Source organism: Euprymna scolopes, chromosome 46, assembly GCF_053919585.1.
Source record: "Euprymna scolopes isolate OS-2025 chromosome 46, ASM5391958v1, whole genome shotgun sequence".
Lineage (NCBI taxonomy): Eukaryota > Metazoa > Mollusca > Cephalopoda > Sepiida > Sepiolidae > Euprymna > Euprymna scolopes.
Window position 1 is genome coordinate 100,707,798 of NC_136527.1, and position 25,000 is coordinate 100,732,797.

The 25,000-nt window shown below is 36.1% G+C and overlaps 1 protein-coding gene across 38 annotated transcripts in view; it reads right to left on the reverse strand.

Annotated features, from left to right (window-relative positions):
* Positions 1 to 25,000, reverse strand: part of LOC145271199 (arf-GAP with coiled-coil, ANK repeat and PH domain-containing protein 2-like) — a 636,480-nt gene that overhangs the window by 271,944 nt on the left and 339,536 nt on the right. For 20 of the 38 annotated variants that reach the window (XM_080126741.1, XM_080126736.1, XM_080126745.1 and 17 more), the window contains one exon: positions 6,535 to 6,717. The exons of the other annotated variants lie outside the window; for them this stretch is intronic. In XM_080126741.1, the coding sequence (XP_079982867.1) occupies positions 6,535 to 6,717 (183 nt within the window). The remainder of the gene's footprint in view (positions 1 to 6,534; positions 6,718 to 25,000) is intronic. 38 annotated transcript variants of the gene reach the window in all.

Consider the following 25,000-nt stretch of genomic DNA (forward strand, 5'->3'; position numbering starts at 1 on the left):
AAAAGAAAAACACAGCAGCAACAGCGGCAGCAGCAGCAGCATGGTGGGAAGGTTATGGGGGGGAGGCATGGGAGATGTGGTTGATAATTAAATAATTAATTCAAGAAAATAAGTAAATAAAATGAGTAGAAGTAAATATTTTTTTAAAAAGAAACGTAAAAAAAAAAAACAAAAAAAAATTGGCCGAGTGAGTGAATAAGTAATTAAAAAAGCAAACCTTTCTTTAGACATGTTTTGTCATAAAAGACCATACAGAACTCTTCAGTCTTTTTTTTTGTTTTGTTTTTTAAATATATTTTCATGTGTTCCATGAAATACTGATTCCTTTCTTTCCTATAAAAGAAAAATCTAATTTTAATTGAAAATTGTTCTTTTTAAAAAATTTTTTATTTGTTTTAGACTTTCAGCTGTCGGACCAGCAATTTTCAATCGTAACTATGATCTCAGCAATGACAAGTGCAGGTTCTTCCACTCAGAAGCTACCCGATATCCAACAGTAAGATTCCCGATATCCAACAGTAAGATTCCCGATATCCAACAGTAAGATTCCCGATATCCAACAGTAAGATTCCCGATATCCAACAGTAAGATTCCCGATAGCCAACAATAAGATTCCCGATAGCCAACAATAAGATTCCCGATAGCCAACAATAAGATATATATAGTAATTTCTGCAGATGTAGTTGGAGGATTCGACATTCCTATCCCGTCGCTGTTAACCACCTGACGAAGGCCAGAGGTATAATTGGCCGAAACGTTGTGAAAAGAACAACTAGAAGATGCGGATAATAGTCCGAATAATTAAATAAAATAAATTTAAAAATGCATCTGTTTTTAAATAATCCCCATAATAGGCGTCGATCATCTAACTGTGGCTAGTATCGGTTTATATAAGCCGCGCTCAGGTGGGTTAATATGCGTGTTTGCATGTTCATGATTGTTCCTATTTGCTTGCCTCCCCACGAGGGGAGAGCTAGACACAAGCTCGGTTTTTAATGTGGGGGAAAATCCAGCTCCCCAAAAAGGGGCTCTCTGAACAGGAACAAAAATTTTTAAAAAATTGTCTCAGTCTGGAAGGATTTCTCGTCTACTGATCGAGGGCAGAGAAAGTGAAGTGTTGTATCAGAACAGATACTACACTGTGTTCCTAGCCAAAAAGGCCAAGAAGACACGCGTTAATGATTGTTATTGGCAATGATGATTAAAACACCATTCCTTGAAGATGGACATTCAAATAGCAGAAAGCACCAAAACAAAGGAAAAAAAAAAACGTCAAAACATCAAGTGAAAAAAAACAAAACTTTTTTTTTTTAAAATTCTATCGTAAAAATAAAAGAACACATAAAAAAGATATAAAAAAAAAAAGACTGAAGAGTTTCTTGTTAGTTCTAAACATATGATTGTAAAAAAAAAAATTAAAAAAAAAATTTTTAAAAAAAAAATTAAAAAAAAAAAAAAAAATAACGAAACAAAATATTAAAACCTGTACCGCCATTTTGTTCTTCTGTGAATTTTATCAAGAGACAAAATATTTATATTTTATTGACATAAAAATGAACTTATATAATGGCTTTTTGCACATATGTTTTAACAGTGTTGCATCGATACTTCTCCAGGTGGAATCGATTATTCGCTATGGTTAACGCAATGGGGGGGGGGGGGCTTAAGAAGTCGATTTCAGTCCTGAACAAGGGATAGATATATTCATTAAATTTAATAATGCAACACTCGGAAGCTTCGAAATTTAAATTTAATTCCCATGAGAACTTTCGATTAGCTTGACGTGGCAAGATGTGACACAAGGTCACAAGTTGGGGATTGAAAAGTGACCATACAAGAAGAGGTGTGTTCTGGCTGACAAAAAAAAAAAAATACCTGAAACCTTGCCAGTATTCCCTGGTAGAGGTACCGTAAGCAATAAATAGAGGCACTAAGACCTTTGTCTAGCCAGAATCAATTTCTAGTATAAGAAGGGGGGGGGTGCATTAGTTAAAGGAAGAATCGGGTTCTTTAAGTTAAAAGCTTTGTCATTGTCTACTTTGCAAACATATCTGCCTCTAGAGAACACTTCAAAGGAACAAAATGTTTTGTGCAGTACAAGTTTTCCAATTTTGTCTTTCACATATTGTGTATCTACATTGTATTGAACAGGAAGTTTGTTTTTGTGTTTGCGCATGCGCGTGTATGTAAATAAACGTATAGCTGATAGATTCGTATTGTTTGGCAATCATATCTTTCCCCTTTTTTATTTATTTTATTTTTTAAATCCCATTTTCACCCCAAACAAGGCACATTGCCACTTTGATGTAAGGGGCTACTATCAGGAACATAAGTTGCAGGGATACTATGTAGGGAGTTGAGCAGCAAGATGTCTATCCACATTACATTTTAACTTCTGCATGTCAGTACAGTTGGGAAAGCAGGAACTCAGAAGGGAGTTCCAAAGTTTAGCAGTTCTGGGGAAGAAACTATCAGAGTAGAAGGCTTTCTTACATCTCGGGATTTCTACTGTGTAGGGGTGGGATTTTGCTGCTTGTCAGGTTTGTCGGGGGTATTTATGTTGAGGGTTACAAGGGCTTGTAGTTCATCGGAGCATCCACAATTAAAATACAGAACAGGCAGAGGGATGTAACATTCCGTCGATGGAACAGAGCTTGGATGACAGTTCAGGACCTATCAGATTGGCGACTCTCTTTTGAACCTCATCAAGGAGCGAGAGACTAGTAGCAGATGCACCAGCCCAAATATGACAGCAATACTCCATACATGGGCGAATGGTGGCCTTATAGAGGTACAGGATACTTTTGGGCGTAAGTAACTTGCAGCATTCTTGTCTGTTTTCCATACATCCCATCACTATGTAGCATACAAAATACAGCCTCCCTATTGTATTTACATACTTTGATTTGATTATTCACTTCAATAGTGCTCAATTCTAGAGTAGAGCTTCGTAGTAATATAAAAAAAAATATTACTGACACAGAAACATTTGTTTTTTCATTTCTGATAAAAATCCTCAGACTGTCTCGTATAAGTGTTCCTTGCAGGTGTTAAATGGTGGGATCTTTCTATCGACCCAGTAGATATCTCACTGCTGATGCAATTCTCTATCTATATAAGAGCCAGGTACGTCCAAGGATGGAATACTGTTGCCACATCTGGGCAGGAGCTGCTAGAAAGGACTTGTCCTGCCTTGATAGAGTTCAAAATAGACTTCGTAGCCTCGTAGGAGATGTCCTTTTCTCTTCCTTGCAACCTCTATCTCACAGAAGAGATGTTGCGAGTTTGTCTCTGATGTATAGTTATTTTCATGGAAAGTGTTCGACTGAGCTTCAATCTATGGTCCCCCCTCGCCAAACTTTCACAAGAAACATTCGTCTAGCTGTAAACACTATCAATAATTCCCCCCACTCTTTATCTGTGCCTAAACCTAAACGTAGATTCCATGAACAAAGCTTTTTTATTAGAACTGCACGCCTGTGGAATTGTCTTCCGTTTTCCTGCTTTCCGGCTGACTACAATATGGTTGTCTTCAAGTCTAATGTAAATAAGTTCTTGATGAGCCGTTCCATATAAGTTATCAAATTTAACAAATTTTCATTACTAATGATTATTATATTGTCCAATTTCTACTGTACACTCTTTAACCCTTATCCTTGAGTGGCCTCTTGGCCTTGATAATGAGTTGATACCTATGAAAAAAAAAGAAAAAAAAAGAAAAAGTCCAATGTGAACAAGTTCTAATTGAATCGTCCCCCTAAGTGATCCAAGTTACAAAATTCCCACTGTTTACTATGCTAAAATCACAATGACTAATGTATACCTATTAACCCTTATCCTCGAGTGGCCTCTGGGCCTTGATAAGTGGTGACACCCTTGTAAAAAAAAAAAAAAAAAAAAAAAAAAAAAAAACAGCCATTTGCAATCTCAAATACAAGTTGTCCAAAAAGTCACTGAAGATACAGAAACATTTGTTTGTCATTTCTGATAAAAATCCTCAGGCTGTCCCGTATAAGTGTTTCTTGCAGGTGTAAACAGCCATTTGCAATCTCAAATACAAGCTGTCCAAAAAGTCACTGAAGGGTCGAAAATCTTTGTCATTTTACTGTTAATGATTATTTTTATTTTTTTTTATTTCAGATATTTTACAGATAATATTTTGGAAATTAATTATGGATAAGTATAGCATTGAACAACGTACGCAAGTTGTGATATTGTTTTACCAAAATCAAGGGTCAACTTTTTTTTTTTCTACTTAAACAGCTTATTGACATTAATTTCATGTAAGAGATAGCCCAAGTTACAACACTATTCAAAACATATTAACAAACCCCTCAAACCGTGCAAAAATTTAAGGAAAACATCAGGAACAAAATAAGAGAGTTAAATTGCAATCCAGAGATTCTGCAATCTGTCATGAATAATGTTTTGCTAAGAGTACAAATATGCGAAGCTGAAAATGGGCAACATTTAAAAGACTATATATATTTTATAAATAAAAATTGTTTGAAATTTGCATTTTTTTTTTTTTTAATTTCGCAATGTCTTGTTCAGATTGTGTTAAAATTACAGAAAGATATCAAAAATCATCAAAAATCAAGAATCTATTTAAGTTCAAAACCCTTCAGTGACTTTTTAGACACCCAGTATAATATGGCCGCCCTGTATGTATGGCCGCACACACATTAAGTGATCGGCCAGTCGACAAAAGTGCAATAAGCATTCAGGGGTTCACGAATTAAAGATCCCACAGCCGCAGTAAAGACCTGCTTGTTTAAGATTTCTATTTTTCGCTAGATTTCATTGAATTACGCTAAAAGAAATATGCGTGCTGTCAGCAGCACCATTTGCTGCATCTCAAATGTTGCACGGCACTACACTTTATTTCGATTCATAAAAATAAAATCGGAAAGAAATAAAAATCCGGGGGGGGTCGACATTTTTTTTTTTTCTTTTTTAACAAAAGTTTTTATTGTGTTACTTTTCTCGTCTCGACACGAATTAAGTCTGTCGCCATTGTCCATCTTAAAAGTCTGCCGCCATTGTCCATCTTAAAAGTCTGTCGCGATCATCCATCTTAAAAGTCTGTCGCGATCGTCCATCTTAAAAGTCTGTCACCATTGTCCATCTTAAAAGTCTGTCGCGATCGTCCATCTTAAAAGTCTTTCGCCATTGTCCATCTTGCCTGGTGTATACTTTTCTCTTTCCTCCGACCACACGCCAGCCATAGCCGGCACATTCTTGTCCCTGACTTTACATTTCCATTTTCTGCTCCCGAGCACGTTTTTCTTTTTCCTTTCTTCTCGCACACACTTTCTAATTTGCATATGCGCTTTTTTTGGCTACTGCTGCTGCTACTCTCTTCACAAGTCAGCTATCTTTCGCTGCCGCTGATATACTCCCACGCGCTCATCTGCACTATCTTACACATCACTGCAACAAGCTAACTAGGAACTTTACACGCAGATAAGGACATTTTGGCAGGTGAGACAAGTGGGAGAACCAATAAGAAACGAAAAAGAATTCCTTTTTTTTTTTATTTGAATTCTTTGAGATGAGAAATTTGTGTTTTTTTTTGTTTTTTTTCTTCTTTTTTTGCGGACTATTATCCTCATCTTCATTTTGGCCAGCTATTCCTCTGCCCTTCGTGAAGGGGGTTAACCGCGACAGGATAGGAATGCCGAGTTTCTTAACTGTATCCCCAGTAATTACTGTCTTCCATAGTTGTTGTCTAACCATGTTTTCCGCTGTGGTTCCAGGTGAGCATTGTCTGAAGATAGCAGTTTCAATCCTACCCAAAGGCAGCCAGAGGATTAGTTAGCCAAAAACGTGGTGAGACGACAACTATGGATCGGTTGTGTTTTGTTTTGCAGCATATCAATCCTTTTCGGGTTATTTAATGCCGAATCCAAAGATTTTGAAGAAAAATTTTTTTAATAGAATATATTTGTTGTTTTCACGTCGGTTTCTATTTAAACCATAGTTGGGACCCTAACAGGTACTACCACTCCGGGTCAGAGTGGACATGGGAGCAATGGCAATTAAAGGGTGGCTCCACACTCCCCAAAGCCTGCGAGCTGGGGCCTCACCACTGGATATAGTTTAAGGTCATATTCAGGACCCTTCACCAGGTGGTTAACCTTGACGACGACAACTATGGAAGGCAGTAATTACTGAGGATACAGTTAAGAGACTCGTCATTCCTATCCTGTTGCTGTTAATGACCTGAGGAAGGCCAGAAGGAATAGTTGGCGGAAACGTTGTGAAATAAAAACTATAAAGATGAGGATAACAGTCGGCAAATAAATTTTAAAATTCCTGTTGAATACAATGCATCTACTCTCGTAATATTGCATTAAAAAAAAGTACATTATTTAGTGATCGATAAATGTTAATATGTAAGTAAAAAGATAAATATATAAGTAAAAAGATAAATATGTAAGTAAAAAGATAAATATAAAAGAAAATAATTTTGTTGCTCTAACAGATAGGTAGATAGACAGAAGTAGATAAATTGAGAGAGAGGGCGCTTACATAGTCTCCGTAGAAGTCAGAGGCCAAGCCATTGGGGGCCAAATCGCTGCTAAGTACATAGTCAGAGTCCAGGGAGAAACGCCTGTCAAATACCTTGCCGCTGCTGGAGGAGCCGTCACCACCGCAGTCTTTGCTTGAACGCTTTTTCATCCACCGTTTTTTGGGTACTTTCACCAACCGGATCTGAATTTTTCAAGGAAGCAAGCAGTGACACTAAGAAAGAGTGGAGTGGAAGGTGGTGGTGGTGGTGGTGATGGTGGTGATGGTGAGGAGGAGGAGGAGGAGGGAGAGGAAACGAATGACATATTTGGAATATGGAAAATTATGAAGATGATTGTACGGTTTGAAAACGTTACTTGAAAGGTGGGCAGAGAGATGACAAAGGGGAGGGGTGACAGACAGACAGACAGGCAGGCAGATGGCAAAAGTGAGGCCAACAGATTGACAGAGGAAGATGAACAAGGCAGATGGAAAGACGGATGGCAGAGAGAAAGAGAGACAGACAGATAGACAAGGCAGATAGCAGAGAGAGAGAGAGAAACAAGGAAAAGGTAGATGGCCAATAGAACGAGAGAGAGAGATGGAGAATGCGGATGGCTGAAGGCTAGAGAGAGAGAGAGACAGATAAAAAGAGAAAGTGATGGAAAAGGTGGACGAAGAGAGAGAGAAGAAAATAAATTCAGTCTGAGCACGGCTACATAATGAGAATATAGAGATGAAGAGAGAAATTAAAAAAAAAATTATGGATGGATCGGTTTTCGGCCAGAAATTTGGCTGTTAAGGGGTCAAAGTTCAATGATTTGACCTCTGAGAACTCTACCAAACTCCTCCGCCAATTTTTGGTCTAAACACTTGAAAATTTAGATATAAGTTCCTTGGACATGGATCTAACTTAATAACTTGTTTGTTTAGCCGAGGCTAGAGATTGTAACATTTTAAAAGATGATTTTTTTAACTTTAAGGGGCATCCTATAGGCCGAAGTATATGGTTTTCTGTGTAGAAATGTCATTTTCTTTGAAGAGAGGGGGGGATAACCATTGTTACATCCTTCTGTTTTAAATAGCTAAATTTGTGATGCAATGACATCTGTGCCCTTGTGAGCCCATCGATAATGCTAACTTAAGTTATATAAATTTGCTCCTGGCACACATGGATTTTTTTTTTTTTTTGCTTTTTGCTTACAAACTTTTGCTTTCAGTTTAGTTTCTGCCAATTTATTTTTTTAACAACTGGGCAACAACGCCCCCCCCCCCGTCACAATTTTTTTTTTTTTTTTTTACGACCAGGCCATGCCTCTGTCCTGCTAGTCTAATATATAAAGGAGAGATGTCTGTCAGTGTGAATGTATCTATATATGTGTTTTTGTATGAAATATTATATTTTTAAAGATGATTTTTTTTTTAACTTTAAGGGTCATCCTATAGGCCGAAATATACGGTATTTCGTGTAGAAATGTCATTTTCTTTGAAGAGGGGGGGGATAACCATTGTTACATCCTTCTGTTTTAAACAGCTAAATTTGCGACGCAATGACATCTGTGCCCTTGTGAGCCCATCGATAATGCTAACTCTGTCCTGCTAGTCTAATATATAAAGGAGAGATGTCTGTCAGTGTGAATGTATCTATATCATCGGCGGTCACTCGTGTCCGAGTAAGACTGTCCTCCGTTGTGGCTTCTGTGGGTCCTCAGGTGAGCATAGAGCCCAATCCTAGACCCAATTTGTCTTGTGCAATTTGGGCAGATAAAGGTAGTGGTGGTGGGGTGGGCGTGGGTGTGTCTGGTTGATAATCTGTCCTTTCTGTGCTTGCGTTTATCCTCAGCAGCTTGATTTAGGTCACTACTATAAAGCGCAGCACCTTCGTGGACAGCGCTCCTCCATGCCAACCTGCTCCCAGCCACGTCCTCCCATGTCTCAAGGTCCATGTGAAACCGCTTTAGATTTGCTTTGATGTTGTCCTTATACCTCATCTTTTGGCCACCCTGGGCACGCTTTCCCTCAACAAGCTGAGAGTAGAAAATCTGTTTTGGGAGGCGGAGATCCGGCATTCGGACAACATGACCAGTCCATCTGAGCTGGCGTTGAGCAACAGTAGCAGTGATAGTGGGAATGTCAGCCTCACTCAGGACGCTGGTGTTGGTGCGTCGGTCCTTCCAACTAATTCTGATTCTATATATGTGTTTTTGTATATCTTTCTAAATCTTTCGAAATTCAAATTGAATAAGTATGATTCTCGTACTGTCTTTAACGAGAGGGACTGACGCAAATTTAGAACAAAATTTGAACGATTGGGCTACGTAACCCTGGCTCATCCGCCATAATTTCCAGAAGTCACACCTACCGACTACCACTTTTTCAAGCATCTCAACAACTTTTCTGCGTCAGAAATGCTTCAAACCCCAAGTGATATAAACAACGCCTTAAGCGGACAGAAAGTGTAGTACAAAAATGTAACCTTTAGTATCATATTTCTTTTAAACAAGTACAATTAATTAGAAAGCTATGTTAGTCAATCAAATAGGGGACGATGCCAATTTACTTCATATATAAGAATAATGGGGGGGGCCCAGCGTTGCCTGGGTGTTTGGAGGTGTGTTTATGGGGGGGGGGGTTAGATCAAAACAACCCTGTTTAAAAAAATCGTTGGCTAGGTGTTTGGAGGTGTAAAAGAAAAAAAAAAGTTTTATCAGGAAGGTAGGCTCGAACCCGAAGCCTTGACATGAAGGTGGAAAAGAAAGGGAAAAAACCCTGACACCTAACCCACTCGGCCACGAGGGGAGAGGAAGTGAAAACTGTCTTAATTTAACATTTATAAAGTGAAATTGACAGATGTGAGAATTTAATAATAATTTTACGCGACTTAAGTTTCTGTGTATTTGTTTGTGTCCCCCGCCAAATTAATAGCAATTGTCTGATATGACGGGGGTTTTCCCCAGCATTGATCAAACCTTATTTGCTTTCTGGACGTCTTGGCACATAGAGCCGAGAACATAAGTTCGTTTCCAATTTCACTTTTTTATACTTAAAAACGAAACGAAGAGGTTGTGATCGAAAAAAATCTCGCATAAAAGTCGGGCAAATTAAAGATAGACGCGATCCCCTGTTCGTAACTCGTAGATATCATGATTTAGGCAGTACATAAAAAGTTTTAAGGAGGAGTGACCCGACCGAGCACTCCACCCAAAAAAGCCTTCGCCGGACATACACAAAAAGTGCACACACACACATTTTCGCTCTTATATATATATATACTAGCAGAGGGTACCCGGCGTTGCCCGGGTGTTTAGAAGTGTGTGTGCTCGGGCGGTGGGGGGGATAACCAAAACATAAGAATAAGTGAAGTAAATATTTTTAAATATTAAATAAAAATTAAATATTATATAAAAAAAGTTAAAACTTAAAAAAATCGAAAAAAAAAACACAAAAAAAAAACTAACGTAAGGCAAATGTACGATTAAACGTAAAAATTGGAAAAACAAAAAGAAAACAGAAAAACGAACGTTAAAACTTCTTTAAAAAATCTGAAAAATAAAAACCAAAAACAAAAAAAAACATGTGAAAAATGGTTTAAATAACCCTGTTTCAATATTAAAATTTAAAAAATCGGTGGGTAGAAAACTACTGATTTCAAGGTGAAGGAATTAACGTTCTTGGCCAATTTTTTCGATATTTGTCGGGCGAAGAATCTGGCTTTAAAATGATACTGATCTCGTGAAAATCCGTGAACTGTGTCGATAGTTTTTGCGAGACATACAAACACACACATACATACATACATTTTTGCTTTTATATATATACTAGCGAGGGGTACCCGGCGTTGCCCGGGTGTTTGTAGGTGTGTGTGAAAAAAAAAACAAAGCTTTGACGATGCGCAGTTGGAAAATAGTAAAGTGTGAAAAAAAAAAACAGGTGCGTGCTTTTGATTGACGTGACGGCGATAGCTATTCAGCAGTTAGCATTTTGTGAGGGACAGTTTTTAACGAGGTCAATAAATCGGTTTGTTTGTTTTTAAAAACCCGCTCCCCCGTCTGATATGACGAAGTCGACAAACGTTCACTGGCTCTGGGCAAACGTTCACTGGCTCTGAGTCGAGTTTCGCTTTTTGTTTATACCGAAAACCGAATGTAACGTGTGCCGATGCGGGAAATGTGGAATAATTAACGTTCGAAAGTCAATAAAATTAAATAGACAGGCGAGCTCCGTGATTAAGTATGAGATATTACAATTTATGGATGATATAAAAAGTTTTAAGAAGCTGTGAACCGAGCGAGCGCTTCTCTGAAAGAAGCTTTTTGTGGACATCGAGGAAAAGCGTACATACATACATACATACATACAAACACATACATACATTTTCGCTTTTATATATATAGATATATATAGATAACAGCAGTGCATAACCCACCACCACCATCTCTAAATATTATATAAAAAAACAAAGAAAATGGTGGCATCGAAATTGAATAGCATCATATCAAACAGCCACAAAGGGTCCAGAAGGACTGAGGAGATAGAGCACTAACCAGACCTCCACTGGAAAAGTGCAGAGAGTGCTGGGGCCCTGAGAAGGTTTTTGCCTCCCAAATGCCCATTGATCATAGCTGGCAAGAGATTGGGGGTAAGCAGCTGTTGCAATAAAGTAAAACTACCTGCACTGGCTATCAAGAGAGACGGAAAACATTGGAAATCTGGGGAGAATTGCTGTCACTCATAATCCAGTGAACACCACAGATTATTGTCTGTTAGTGATGACTAGGGGTATGACAACAGCATATTCTTTTCCTTGCTTTGATTCTCAGGTATATATCCATTGATATCTTATATGATTTTATGTAGAATGATGTGGTTCTCGGTTGATTTATTGTGTCTAACTGTGTTGGATATATACTCGAGAGTAAAAACAATGAAATGAATATGCTGTTGTCACAGCCCTAGTGTATCCTGTGTAAGAACTCCTAGTGAATTGATGATGATGATGATGATGACCATATATTATATTATTTAATTGGAATTCATTATTGAGATGAGTATTATTTGTATTAATTTATTTATTGCGAACTATTATTCTCATCTTTATTAGTTGTTGTTTCATGACATTTCGACCAACTAATCCTCTGGCCTTCGTCAGATGGTAACCGCGACGGATAGGAACTTCGAATCTTCTAACTTCATTCTCAGTAATCACTGCTATCCGTAGTTGCTGTCGTCTCACCACGTTTTGGCCAAGTAAGCCTCTGGCCGGCTTTGGGTAGGATTGAAACCGCTATCTTCAGACAATGCTCACCTGGAACCTTCAGGAACTTGGCGCAGTAGATAGAGACACTGAATCTCTACGGTTCCGGGTGAGAATTGTCTGAAGATAGCGGTTTCAATCCTGGCCAAAAAACATGGTGAGACGACAACAACTGTGGATGGCAGTAATTGCTGAGAATGCAGTTAGGAGATTCGGAGTTCCTATCCGTCGTGGTTACCACCTGACGAAGGCCAGAGGAATAGTTGGCCAAAACGTCGTGAAACAACTAAGAAAAGATGAGGATAATAGTCCGAAATCAATAAATTACTGATGATAACTGTTTTAATTTTAAAAAAAGAAAGCTAAACAGAAAAATATGGACGACTCATTCTTTCTGTAATGGACAAATTCAGAATAAATTTTATATGATTTAATCTTTTACATAAATTTATTTCAAGTGTATTATACTAAAAATAGAATCTGCAGTATATAAATTCAGGATGAAGGCATCTAAAACATTTTTAAGGCGTCTAAAATATTTTTTAAAGCGTCTAAAATAATTTTTAAGGCGTCTAAACCATTTTTTAAGGCGTCTAAACCATTTTTTAAGGCGTCTAAACCATTTTTTAAGGCATCTAACATATTTTTAAGGCATCTAAAATATTTTTAAGGCGTCTAAACCATTTTTTAAGGCGTCTAAAATATTTTTAAGGCGTCTAAAATATTTTTAAGGCGTCTAAAATATTTTTAAGGGGTCTAAAATATTTTTTAAGACATCTAAAATATTTTTAAGGCGTCTAAAATATTTTTTAAGGCATCTAAAACATTTTTAAGGCATCTAAAATATTTTTAAGGCATCTAAAATATTTTTAAGGCATCTAAAATATTTTAAGGCATCTAAAATATTTTTAAGGCGTCTAAAATATTTTTAAGGCGTCTAAAACATTTTTAAGGCATCTAAAATATTTTTAAGGCATCTAAAATATTTTTAAGGCATCTAAAATATTTTTAAGGCATCTAAAACATTTTTTAAGGCATCTAAAATATTTTTTAAGGCATCTAAAATATTTTTAAGGCATCTAAAATATTTTTTAAGGCGTCTAAAATATTTTTAAGGCATCTAAAATATTTTTTAAGGTATCTAAAATATTTTTTAAGGCGTCTAAAATATTTTTTAAGGAATCTAAAATATTTTTTAAGGAATCTAAAATATTTTTTAAGGCATCTAAAATATTTTTAAGGCATCTAAAATATTTTTCAGGCATCTAAAATATTTTTAAGGCGTCTAAAATATTTTTAAGGCATCTAAAATATTTTTAAGGCATCTAAAATATTTTAAGGCATCTAAAATATTTTAAGGCGTCTAAAATATTTTTAAGGCGTCTAAAACATTTTTAAGGCATCTAAAACATTTTTAAGGCATCTAAAATATTTTTAAGGCATCTAAAATATTTTTAAGGCATCTAAAATATTTTTTAAGGCATCCAAAATATTTTTAAGGCATCTAAAATATTTTTAAGGCATCTAAAACATTTTTAAGGCATATAAACCATGTTTTAAGGCATCTAAAATATTTTTAAGGTATCTTAAATATTTTTTAAGGCATCTAAAATATTTTTAAGGCATCTAAAATATTTTTAAGGCGTCTAAAATATTTTTAAGGCATCTAAAATATTTTTAAGGCATCTAAAATATTTTTTAAGGCATCTAAAATATTTTTAAGACATCTAAAACATTTTTAAGGCATCTAAACCATGTTTTAAGGCATCTAAAATATTTTTTAAGGCATCTAAAATATTTTTTAAGGCATCTAAAATATTTTTAAGGCATCTAAAATATTTTTTAAGGCATCCAAAATATTTTTTAAGGCATCCAAAATATTTTTTAAGGCATCTAAAATATTTTTTAAGGCATCTAAAATATTTTTAAGGCATCTAAAATATTTTTAAGGCGTCTAAAATATTTTTTAAGGCATCTTAAACATTTTTTAAGGCATCTAAAATCTTTTAAGGCATCTAAAATATTTTTTACGGCATCTAAAATATTTTTTTAAGGCATCTAAAATATTTTTTAAGGCATCTAAAACATTTTTAAGGCATCTAAAACATTTTTAAGACGTCTAAAACATTTTTTAAGGCGTCTAAGATATTTTTTATTATCGGTCATAACTTTTGAAATTCTAAAACAATGTTTTCGTATCATTTTGTTTGTTATTAAACTATCTGGAAATTCCACAACCGTATCCTTCTTCTTCTGGATATTGGCTTGAATATATTTCCATTTTGTTGAAAACGGATTCCACCCCGCTCACAATATTATTTTAGGACCTTTGTTCGAACCAAAACATACTTTTTTTTTTAAATTACATTTTCACCTCAAACAAGGCACGTTGCCACTTTGATGTAGAGAGCTACTATCAGGGACATAAGCTACAGGGGTATCATGTAGGGAGTTGGGAAGCAAGATGTCTGTTCACATTACACTTTAACTTCTGCATGTCAGTACAGTTGGGGAAACAGGGACCTGAAATGGAGTTCCAAAGTTTAGCTGTTCTGGGGAAGAAACTACTGGAGTAGAAGGCTTTTTTACATCTAGGGATCTTAACTGTATAGGGGTGGGATTTAGTTGCTTGTCGGGTTTGTCGGGGGTATCAGTATTCTGGCTAATATAGTTTCAGAATATATTTTTGAGGGAGAGGGAATGGGGGGGGGTACGCCGGGGGGGGGTATCTTTCTCAAAAATCCTTGTAGGAGTTTATAACACATTTCACGATATTATTGCATTACATTTATGAATATTTTTTACATGATGATTCAACGTTCGTATTATTTGGATTCTTCGTACTAATTTTCTCATCTTGAGTGTAATTTGCATCATATTTTGGCCGATGTAGCCTCCGACCTACTTCAAGTGTATCTTGCCAAACTCAGGAATCTTTTTGTCAAACTCTGGAATCTGCATGGAATTTCAGACAGAAGCCTACACTTACTTCGCAGGGGTAGCATGTTCTTGTTCTGTCAACCATGACCAGATAGAGTTTCCAAATAATTTACAATTATTATGCAATTGAATTTTCTCAAGTACTCTAACAACTGCATGACGGGGTCATTGCAAAGTGATATTCGGCTGAAAGTTAACTCCCCAGCAAAGGTGACCGAAAAATACAATTACAGATTTTCTATAGAGTCATGGCTGACACAACAAGAACATGCTACCCCCGGGTTCTGTTCACAATCCTGTACAGATTTCTGAGTTCGACAACCCTAACCCTAACCCGACAAGACACACCTGAAGAAGGTCAGAGGTTACATTAACTGAAACATTTCGGAAATAACACTTAATATTATTATTATTTGCGTAAAAAGCTTACAGTAAACACAATTTCCATATATATTCATGTATACATATATATTTTTGTTTAACAAATTTTGCCTACCAAACTCCTCCTAGAGTTTTTATTCTACAGACATGAAACTTCATATATAAGGTATTTTTTTTTTTTTTTTTTACATAGGCGTCACCACTTATCAAGGCTAATAGGCCACTCAAGGATAAGGGTTAAAGAGTGTAGAGTAGTCAAAAGGACAATATAGTAATCGATAGTAATGGAAGTTCGGTAAATTTGTTAACTCAAATGGAACGGCTCATCAGAAACTTGTTCACGTTGGACTTGAAGACAACCATATTATAGACAGCTGGAAAGCAGGAAAACGGAAGACAATTCCACAGGCGTGCAGTTCTAAGAAAGAAGCTTTGTTCATGGAATCTATGTTTAGGTTTAGGCACAGATAAAGAGTGGGGAAAATTATTGATAATGTTTTCAGCTAGTCTAGTGTTTCTTGTGAAAGTTTGGCGAGGGGGGACCATAGATTGAAGCTCAGTCGAACACTTTCCATGAAAATAACGATAAAGCAGAGACAAACTCGCAACATCTCTTCTGTGAGATAGAGGTTGCAGCGAAGAGAAAAGGACATCTCCCACCAGGCCACAAAGTCTATTTTGAACCCTATAAAGGCAGGACAAGTCTTTTCTAGCAGCTCCTGCCCAGATGTGGCAACAGTATTCCATCCTTGGACGTATCTGGCTCTTATATAGATAGAGAATTGCATCAACAGTGAGATATCTACTGGATCGATAGAAGGATCCAACCATTTTTCCAGCGGCCTTGGCAACAGATTTGATGTACGTATTCCATTTAAGATCAGGAGTAAAGATCAAGCCCAGAAGCTTGTCAAAACTTGAGGCCTCCCCAAGACGAGAGCCATTCATTTTAATTGATGCCAGATGGGAATCAGAACGTTGATGATGTAAAGATAGAAGCTTGGTTTTAGATGCATTAAAAGTAACCAGCCACTCCTTTCCCCATTGTATAACGTGATCAAGATCAGAGGAGAGAGAATCGGAGTGAACTTGGTCGTTTACTGTCTTAGATGTGCTATCATAGATGGTAGTGTCATCAGCAAAAATGTCTATGAATGATGTAAGGATGAATAGTAGTATAGTATATATATAGAATAGTAGTCTGAACGATCAAAATGCCATGAATTAATGCATCACGTTCGGACAGAACAGGTACTGCACTTTGAAAAATTTATTCAAATAAAAAAATATATACATTCCTCACAAATAAATTAGGCACAAGGCCATTCAAAAATGTGAGGAAGGGCTGTCTAAGGTCATTTTTGTTTATTATGTTCCTAGCTAGAATCTTCAATCACCATAATACCACATTCACTTCAGGGGTCATTTCACTTAGATTTCGATTTTTTTTTTTTTTTTTTTTTTTTTGTAAATAAGTATGTACATGAATAAATAAATCGTTTTTTATTAAAAAAATACAATTTCATTGGCATGGGATGGGTAAAAACAATGAAAAACCAAATGTTAATAAGATCCGCCCAATCTTTTCTGATTTCTGGTAGGTTGCCCAATGTTTTCCGGTTTGTTGGGAACCGAAAACAAGCAGGTCGGTCTCTAAGTGGGGCTGAAATCTAGATAGGAAAAGAAAAAAATAAGGTGGGGGAGTCGGGAAGTATGTGATATCCTTCTAAGATGAATATAATTGGGGGGGGGGGCGAAAAGAAAAAAAATCGGCAGCAGGCGTCTTAGAGATTTCAAGTCTGCAGATCAAAAATTCGTTGAGTATATAGGTTGAGAAGTGTCCTCTCACACACATTCTCACTTTTATAGAAAAATAGATTATTATAAAAACTAGCAGGACCTGTGGAAATTTCACATAATCATCCATAAATATAGAAGGCAAAAGCGACGCACGCATTTTTGCCTGTCCAGTAAAGGCTTTTTTTCCGCAGGGGTTCTCGGGGGTCGAGGGTGGGTTACTATGTTCTACAATTTTTTATATACTCCACAGATTATAATGTACCTTCTGGGAAGGTTGGGCGTGGGGCCAGCAGCCTCACCCTGTAAAAAGAACTCCTCGCTACAAAAACATCTACATAAAGTCATAGATGGCCTATACCCCTTCAGGGGCTCAAAGGCTATAGATGACGGGGATGGATAGATTATAATATCTATGATTTGCAAACGCACGGTGTCTCTAGATTTATTTTCATCGACTTTTATAAAATTCACGCTATTCTTTCCTCTCGTGCTTTTTGTTCGGCTTCTTTCAATGCAGGAGAAACCCCCGTCATATCAGACAATTGCTATTCATTTGGACACCCCCTTTTTGTGGGGAGTTCATTTTCCCCAACATCGTGGAGGAAACATAAATAAAAATGGCGGAAAGCTGAACTGGCCTTCAGCCAATGTTCATTTCTGCACCTGTATATTCATTTTGCAAGTCAACTTTTTGATTTGACATCGCTAAATTTGAACGCTTTTCACTTCCTATAGCTTCGTAGCGTAGCGGTAAGATTTCACGTTTTCTTTCACTTTTTTTTCCCGCCTTTAGGCTCGCCACGGGTTAGAGCCTCCCTCCCTACTAACATTTCTTTTTTTCTTTTACACCGCCAAATACCCAGGCAACGCCGAGTGCCCCACTAGTTAAATATAATTTAATCAATAAATGTTTTAATAAAGCTGATATTTTTGTGGGGAGTTCACAAAAAATGAGTTTTTTCGACAATAACATGCAGAAAATATGAAAATAGCGTCCATTGTGTATGTAGAACCCATAATGTGACAGCAATAATATAAAAAAAAATTTTTTTAAGTCGAGCATGCAATGTCCTCCACAGGTGAAAAATTTACTTTCACCATGACTTATGTTTGTGCAAAATTCTTTTAAAAAATCCAACGTGAGGAAGGTTATTGAAAAAAATGCAAGCAAACGAACGGATGAACAATTTTGGAGCAATTTTACTCCTATAATGGTCCCTGGGATTGGGGAGGGGGGGGGGACAGAGTTATCCTGATAAATCGGTTCTGGCAAAAATTTATTTTCATTATGATTAATGTTTGTGCAAGATATTTCAAAAAAATCCAACACATGGTTATTGAGAAAAGTACAAACAGACGAACGGGAGTGAATTACTAGGTCCAATCTCTCCTTTGTCGGGGAGGAGGGGACCCATAATAAACATTAGCGAGAACCATAGAAATTCCATATTTGTATTCTTCATCCATTGAATGTTACTGTTATGCATTCTATGGACATCCGGCATCAATGTAGACCCCACAATATTATTATACCACTTTTGTTTAAACTGAAACAAATAGTCTGGTTAATATAGTTTCAGAATATATCTTGTCATGTGGGTCTATCTTTAAAACATTTGTAGGAGTTTGTGAAATTTTTTTTTTTTTCTATAAACATCCAACAATCTTTTTTTTTTTTTTACACAGTGATCACCACTTATCAAGGCCCGGAAGCCACTCAGGGATAAGGGTTATTGCAAGTACATTACGTTAGTGTGGAGATTTGATGAAGTGTTTACTTAAGGGGGCGGTTCATTAGGAATTTGTTAACATTGGACTTGAAGACATCCAAGTTGTAGTCCGGTGGGAAGCAGGCAGACGGAACAGAGTTCCACAGGCGTACAGTTCTAAGAAAGAAGCTTTGTTCATGGAATCCACGTTTTGATTTAGGCACAGATAAAGAGTGGGGGAAATTTTTCACAGTGGATTCGGCTAGACGGGTGTTTTTCGTGAAAGATTGGCGAGGGGGGACCAGAGATTGGAGCTCAGACGAGCACCTGCCATGGAAATAACGATAAAACAAGGATAGGCTCGCAACGTCTCTTCTGTGGGAGAGAGGTTGCAGGGTAGAGAAAAGGGCATCCCCCACTAAGCCACGAAGTTTATTTTGTATTCTGTCAAGGCAGGATAGGCTGTTTTTAGCAGCTGCTGCCCAGATGTGGCAACAGTAGTCCATCCTTGGACGTACTTGGCTGACCCCACAATATTCAACATTGGCTAACTATCGTGATATTCCTATGTTTTATGCATTTCCTAATTATCTTAGCAGCATATATATATTTTTTAAATAAGGATTGATAACTCATATTTTGATTATTCAGACGACTGCTCTACTCTAGGGTGTTATTTTCTTAACATTTCAACCAATGTAACCTCCGACCTTCTTCGGACCTGAAGAACCTGCCCCCTCCCTCTTTATTTTTTATTTGCATCTTTGTTTTTTTTTGTTTTTTTTTTAAATCTTTCAGTGAATTATTATGTCAATATTTAAATATTAATACAATACTAGACCACCCGTGACCCGTTGGGTCAGTACGTTATATTAGCTATGGAATTCATGTATGAGCGTGACACTTGTGGCATAAAGAAAATAGTTTTTTTTTACATAACAGAAGCATTTCTATGAAAGTATATTAAAATGAAAAAAGAATATAGATAGATTTCTATGAGTCGTTCTGTTTATTATAATTGTTATTTTTTTTTTAATTAGTTACTGAATTATAAGTGGTTGGTCATACTTATAGGTAAATATGCACTGAACAGGTATCATAATCCTTATTATAGTTAAATTCAAATTTTGATATATCATCTTTTAAATGAAATTGTTAGTTGAAAGTACAGAATAATAAAAAAAACACTCTCCACATGTTAATAATGGCTTTTTAAATAGAAAATGAAAATAAAATGTAACTTTTTTCATTTAATTTAAGCAAACATTCAGTACCCATTGTGTAAAGGAAAACCCTATTTAATGCAATAGAAATGTGTGCATTTACCGATTCAGCTTTCCGTTTGGAAATGTAAGCAGACGACTTTAAAAAACATGGGAAGAAGAAAAATAAATTTTTTTGTAATAACGCTCTCTAGTAAAAAGGTCTGCATTAGTTAAGGGGGATAACTCTATCCAGTTTTACATCGCTCTCTTTTTCTCTCTCTCACACATACACGTAACTATTTCTCGCGTACGTAACGAAAACAGAGGGAGTAGGAGTGTTGAAATCTATTAGAGGGAAAGTGAGAGGTGTTTTCTTTCCATAAATTGTATAGGGTAATATTTCATATTATTAATAGATTCATAGATAAATAGATTTTATAATATATATTATAATTATCTATGAATCTATGTATTATTTGTATATATAAATAACTATTTGATCAAATTAAATGAAATTGTTTGTATTAAAAGCGATATAAAAATTCCGGAATTGGAATAACGGATTGAAGACGTTGCTATTTACGCATGCGCAACCGGATGTTGAAAACCGGAAATCTGATTGCAAACATACAAGATCCATAGACTTTTAGTATTATATAGATTGTTGTTGTATCCAAAAGTGATCACCTCCTACAAATATTTATTTACTGTTCTCATCTTAGGTGTTATTTTCTTAACATTTCAACCGATGTTACCTCCGACCTTCTTCGGACTTGAAGAATCTTGCCTCCCCCTCTCTCTCGATTTTTTTTATTTTTATTTTTTTTAATTTTTCAGTGAATTAATAATATTAAAATATTAATACAATATTGTTGCATTAAAAAGTGATCACCTCCTACAAATATTTATTGTTCTTATCTTGACTGTTATTTTCTCAACATTTCAGCCAGTGTAACCTCCGACCTTCTTCAGGTATATCTTGTAAAACTCAAATCTGTTCTGGAAATATCTAGATCAGCGTTTCCAAAACTTCAGGACAGCATGGAGCCCCTGAGCAGGGCAAAGGTTTTTCACGGAGCACTAGCAAGAAAAATGCTAAAATAAATATGCAAAACATTAATTTCAAATGTTAACGCTAACTAATGATAATGTTTTCAACCATTTTTTTTTATTTTTGATCAATTAAAAATTTGTTGCATTTTTTTGTGAATTTATTTTTTAATTACTTAGAACGGTGCGCTTGGTCACGCGGAATTCACGTTAAATTTTTTGTTCCTTAGAAGCGCTGGTTGAGTTTGAATAAAATACGTATTAAATACGTTTGAAGCCAAAACAATGCATTATTACAAAATAAACAGACATTTATTTTGTTTGAAATTTATATTGAAATTCATAAATATATTTCGAAGATACACTTCATCATCAGTAAGTCTTTTTTTTTGTTTTTTGCCATGTTGTTGTTGGAGCAGAGAATCAGCAAGTAGAAGTTCGTTTGTTGCTTTTACGGTAGTTTTTTTGGTAATAATGTGTTGCTTAATGTAAAAATATATTTTACATTAAAATGAAATATATATTAGATACGTTTGAAACCAACACAATGAATTATTATAAAATAAACAGACATTTATTTTGTTTGAAATTTATATCAAAATTCATAAATATATTTCGAAGATATACTTCATCTTCAGTATGTCTTTTGGCTTCAAACATATTTAATACGTATTTATTTTATTCAATCTCAACCAGCGCTTCTATTCAAGGAACACAAACCCTAACGTGAATTCCACGTGACCAACGCACAGTTCCGACATTTGAAATGACTACAACAGAAATAACGAACTTCTACTGATTCTATATTCCAAAAACAACATGGCAAAAAAAATATGACATACTGAAGATGAAGTATATCTTCGAAATATATTTATGAATTTTAATATAAATTTCAAACAAAATAAATATCTGTTTTGTAATAATGCATTGTTTTGTCTTCAAACGTATCTAATACGCATTTATTTTATTCAAACTCAACCAACACCTCTATTTAAGGAACACAAACCCTCACGTGAATTCTGTGTGACTAACGCACAGTTCCGACATCTGAAAAGACTACCGGAGAAATAACAAACGCACTTCTACTTATTCTATACTCCAACAACATGGCAAGCAAAAAAAAAAAAAAAAAAAAAAGAAAGACAAACTGATGATTAAGCGTATCTTCGAGATATATTTATGAATTTCAATATAAATTTCAAACAAAATAAATATCTATTTTGTAATAATGCATTGTTTTGGCTTCAAACGTATCTAATACGCATTTATCTTATTCAATCTCAACCAGCGCTTCTATTCAAAGAACACAAACCCTAGCATATTTTACATTAATTTATTGTTCGACAGGATACTCAAATAAGATATATTAAAATTTCCTTCATCCGCAGAGTTTCAAAGTAATGTATTCTTCTCATCAGAGGAAAAATATCAGTGTCGTGATGTGATGCTGTGCACACATGCACGCGCACGCATGATAGCTGGCGACAGAAACTCACTGAACGATTGGGGTAAGGCTGTCAAAACGGATGTCACCGGCGGTGAAAGGTCAAATATTTTCTGCTCACAGCTGTTAAGGTTAGTGCACCCGTAGAGAGTAGATCACATATATAGCACAGTGGAAAGAGAAGCAGCCAGCAGATAAAGCAATATTAGATGAGCTCGTGGTTACACCCACCCACCCTCCTGTCCACCCTCTCAGTCTCTAGCTTGTCGCACGCACACTAGGCAATAAGGAAAAAGAAAACAAGCTGCGTATGCGTGGTCTCCCTCTGGTGCGGGATGGGAGATGACGCCACAAAAAAAAAAAAAATGGTGAACAAATGATGAATGTGAGAAGTGTGAAGGGTCAACTTTGCCTTCACATTTTCGCCAAAAACGGACAAACGATGCCGTTTCACGCCTTAAGACATGTATATCTGAATTCAACAACATGTAAAACTACCATACAGACATAAATATCAAGTTTTTGAGTAATACGAAAAAAAAAAGAGTTCCAAAAAGGCATGTTTTTTTAGCCCTAAAAGTCCCAGAGGGATGCGAACCAGAATTTTGCCAGGGTCACCCATACTGAATTAATATTAAGAACAATGGCCTCCACATTTGGCCAAGTTTCAGGAAAATCTAATCCATGGATCAAACGCTATGGGGCAAAAATGTTGATATATATTCAATTGCTATAGGGTTATCTGCCCCTTTCCAAAACCCTTTTACTGTCGGGATTCTCTCCCCTTTTATTGTAACTTTTCGGTTCTCCATGTTGTAAATAAAATACACACACATTGTGTGCGTCTTAGTATTTCGTCAAACAAAATGTTTACATAGTAATTTTTAAAACCTTTCTGGATGTCGCAGACTGATGATGAGGTATGTGTCCACACATTTTTATTAAATGACTTCCACTCATTTTCAACATTGGTTATGGGCCCAGTCTACGTGATAACGTCTTGAAAATAATAGTGAAGCAAACACGTGTGGTAATTTTTCGCCATCTTGGATTTTTTTTTTTCTTGTCGTCGAAGAATTTTGCCAGGGTCACTCATACTGAATTAATATTAAGAACAATGGCCTCCACATTTTGGGAAAGTTTCAGAAAAATCTAATCCATGGATCAAAAGTTATGGGGCAAAATGTGTCGTTTTTGGCCATTGGGTTGGTTGGTTGGTTGGTTGGTTGGTTGGTTGGTTGGTTGTTTTTGTTTTACGGCATATCAACCCTTTTAGGGTTATTTAATGCCGAATCCAAAGATTTTGAAGAAAAATTTTTTTAATAGAATATATTTGTTTTTTTTCACGTTGGTTTCTATTTAACCCATAGTTGGGACCCTAACAGGTACTACCACTCCGGGTTCAGAGTGGACCTGGGAGCAATGATAATTAAAGGGTGGCTCCACACTCCCCAAAGCCCACAAGCTGGGGCCTCACCACTGGATATAGTTTAAGGTCATATCCGGGACCCCCATTGAGGGACTTTTACCCTCTGCAGGGGGGCAGTCGGCGTATTCTAATGCCCCACCGACAGGGCCTTGGCCATTGGGGCATTTTTTACCTCTTGAGCCCCCGAGCGAACAACAGGAATTTTTATAAAAAATGTTTTTTACTGTGCCCATCTATTTAATGAAATACAATTTGTGGCAAAATTTCAGGAAAAATTAATGAACGGTTATCTGGCAATCATCCGGACTAACAGACGCACAGATGCCACTGAAAACACAGGTCCCTCTCCGATAAATCGGGGGACGAATAATATGTTTTATATTTTTATACAAAAACGAAGTTTGGGTTACAAGTTTTCCTGGCTGAAAAAAAAAAAAAAAATTCAACTACAAGCGACTACACCACATCAGTAAATGAATATTACAACAAAAATATGAATTTGCTGGTACTGGCATAACTAAAACTATGACAAGCTCTATTTCGTATCTTGGTTGCATTGAGCTTTTTTTTATTTCATTGAAATTACTATATAAATATTAATATTTATATTCGCTTTAAGTTTACAGAAGCTTTTGTCTTGTAAACTTAATTTTTAATTCTTGATTTTATACATATATGTGAGGATACTTCCTCTCTAGGAGTAAACCCTGACTAAATATTCAAAATCACATTTCGTATTCGCAGCCCAAATAAAATCTCCTTTCTACGGCTAACCCACATTAGCTTTTACAAGGAACTAGCAGGAGGTACCCGGCGTTGCTCAGATAGCCAGCAATAAATTAAACTGCAGACCAGCTTAATGCGGGTACTGGTCTCCAACTTTCTAGTTTTTTAAATCAGAGATTTGCTTCTCCTAGAAAGGTTGCCTTCACTACGGCTTATGGGAGCCCTCTCTCTATATATATACACACACACACACACACACAAAGGGCGTGCAATAAGTAATGCCCCTGACCCACTTCCAGTTGTCTGATCTAGCTGAAAGTTTGCATGTGCAATGATTTATATCTCTATGGGTTATGTGGCAAATTATAGCTCAGAACTAATTTTGTTTTCTGTTTTACAGGGGTTTGACCTATTGAACGTCGAGCAGTGATCCGGTTTTTGTATTTGAAAGGACGCACACCACAGGAGACTTTTGATGAAACAAAAGAAACTTATGGTGATAATGCCCCATCATATGCCCTTGTAAAACGCTGGCATCCTGAGTTCAAA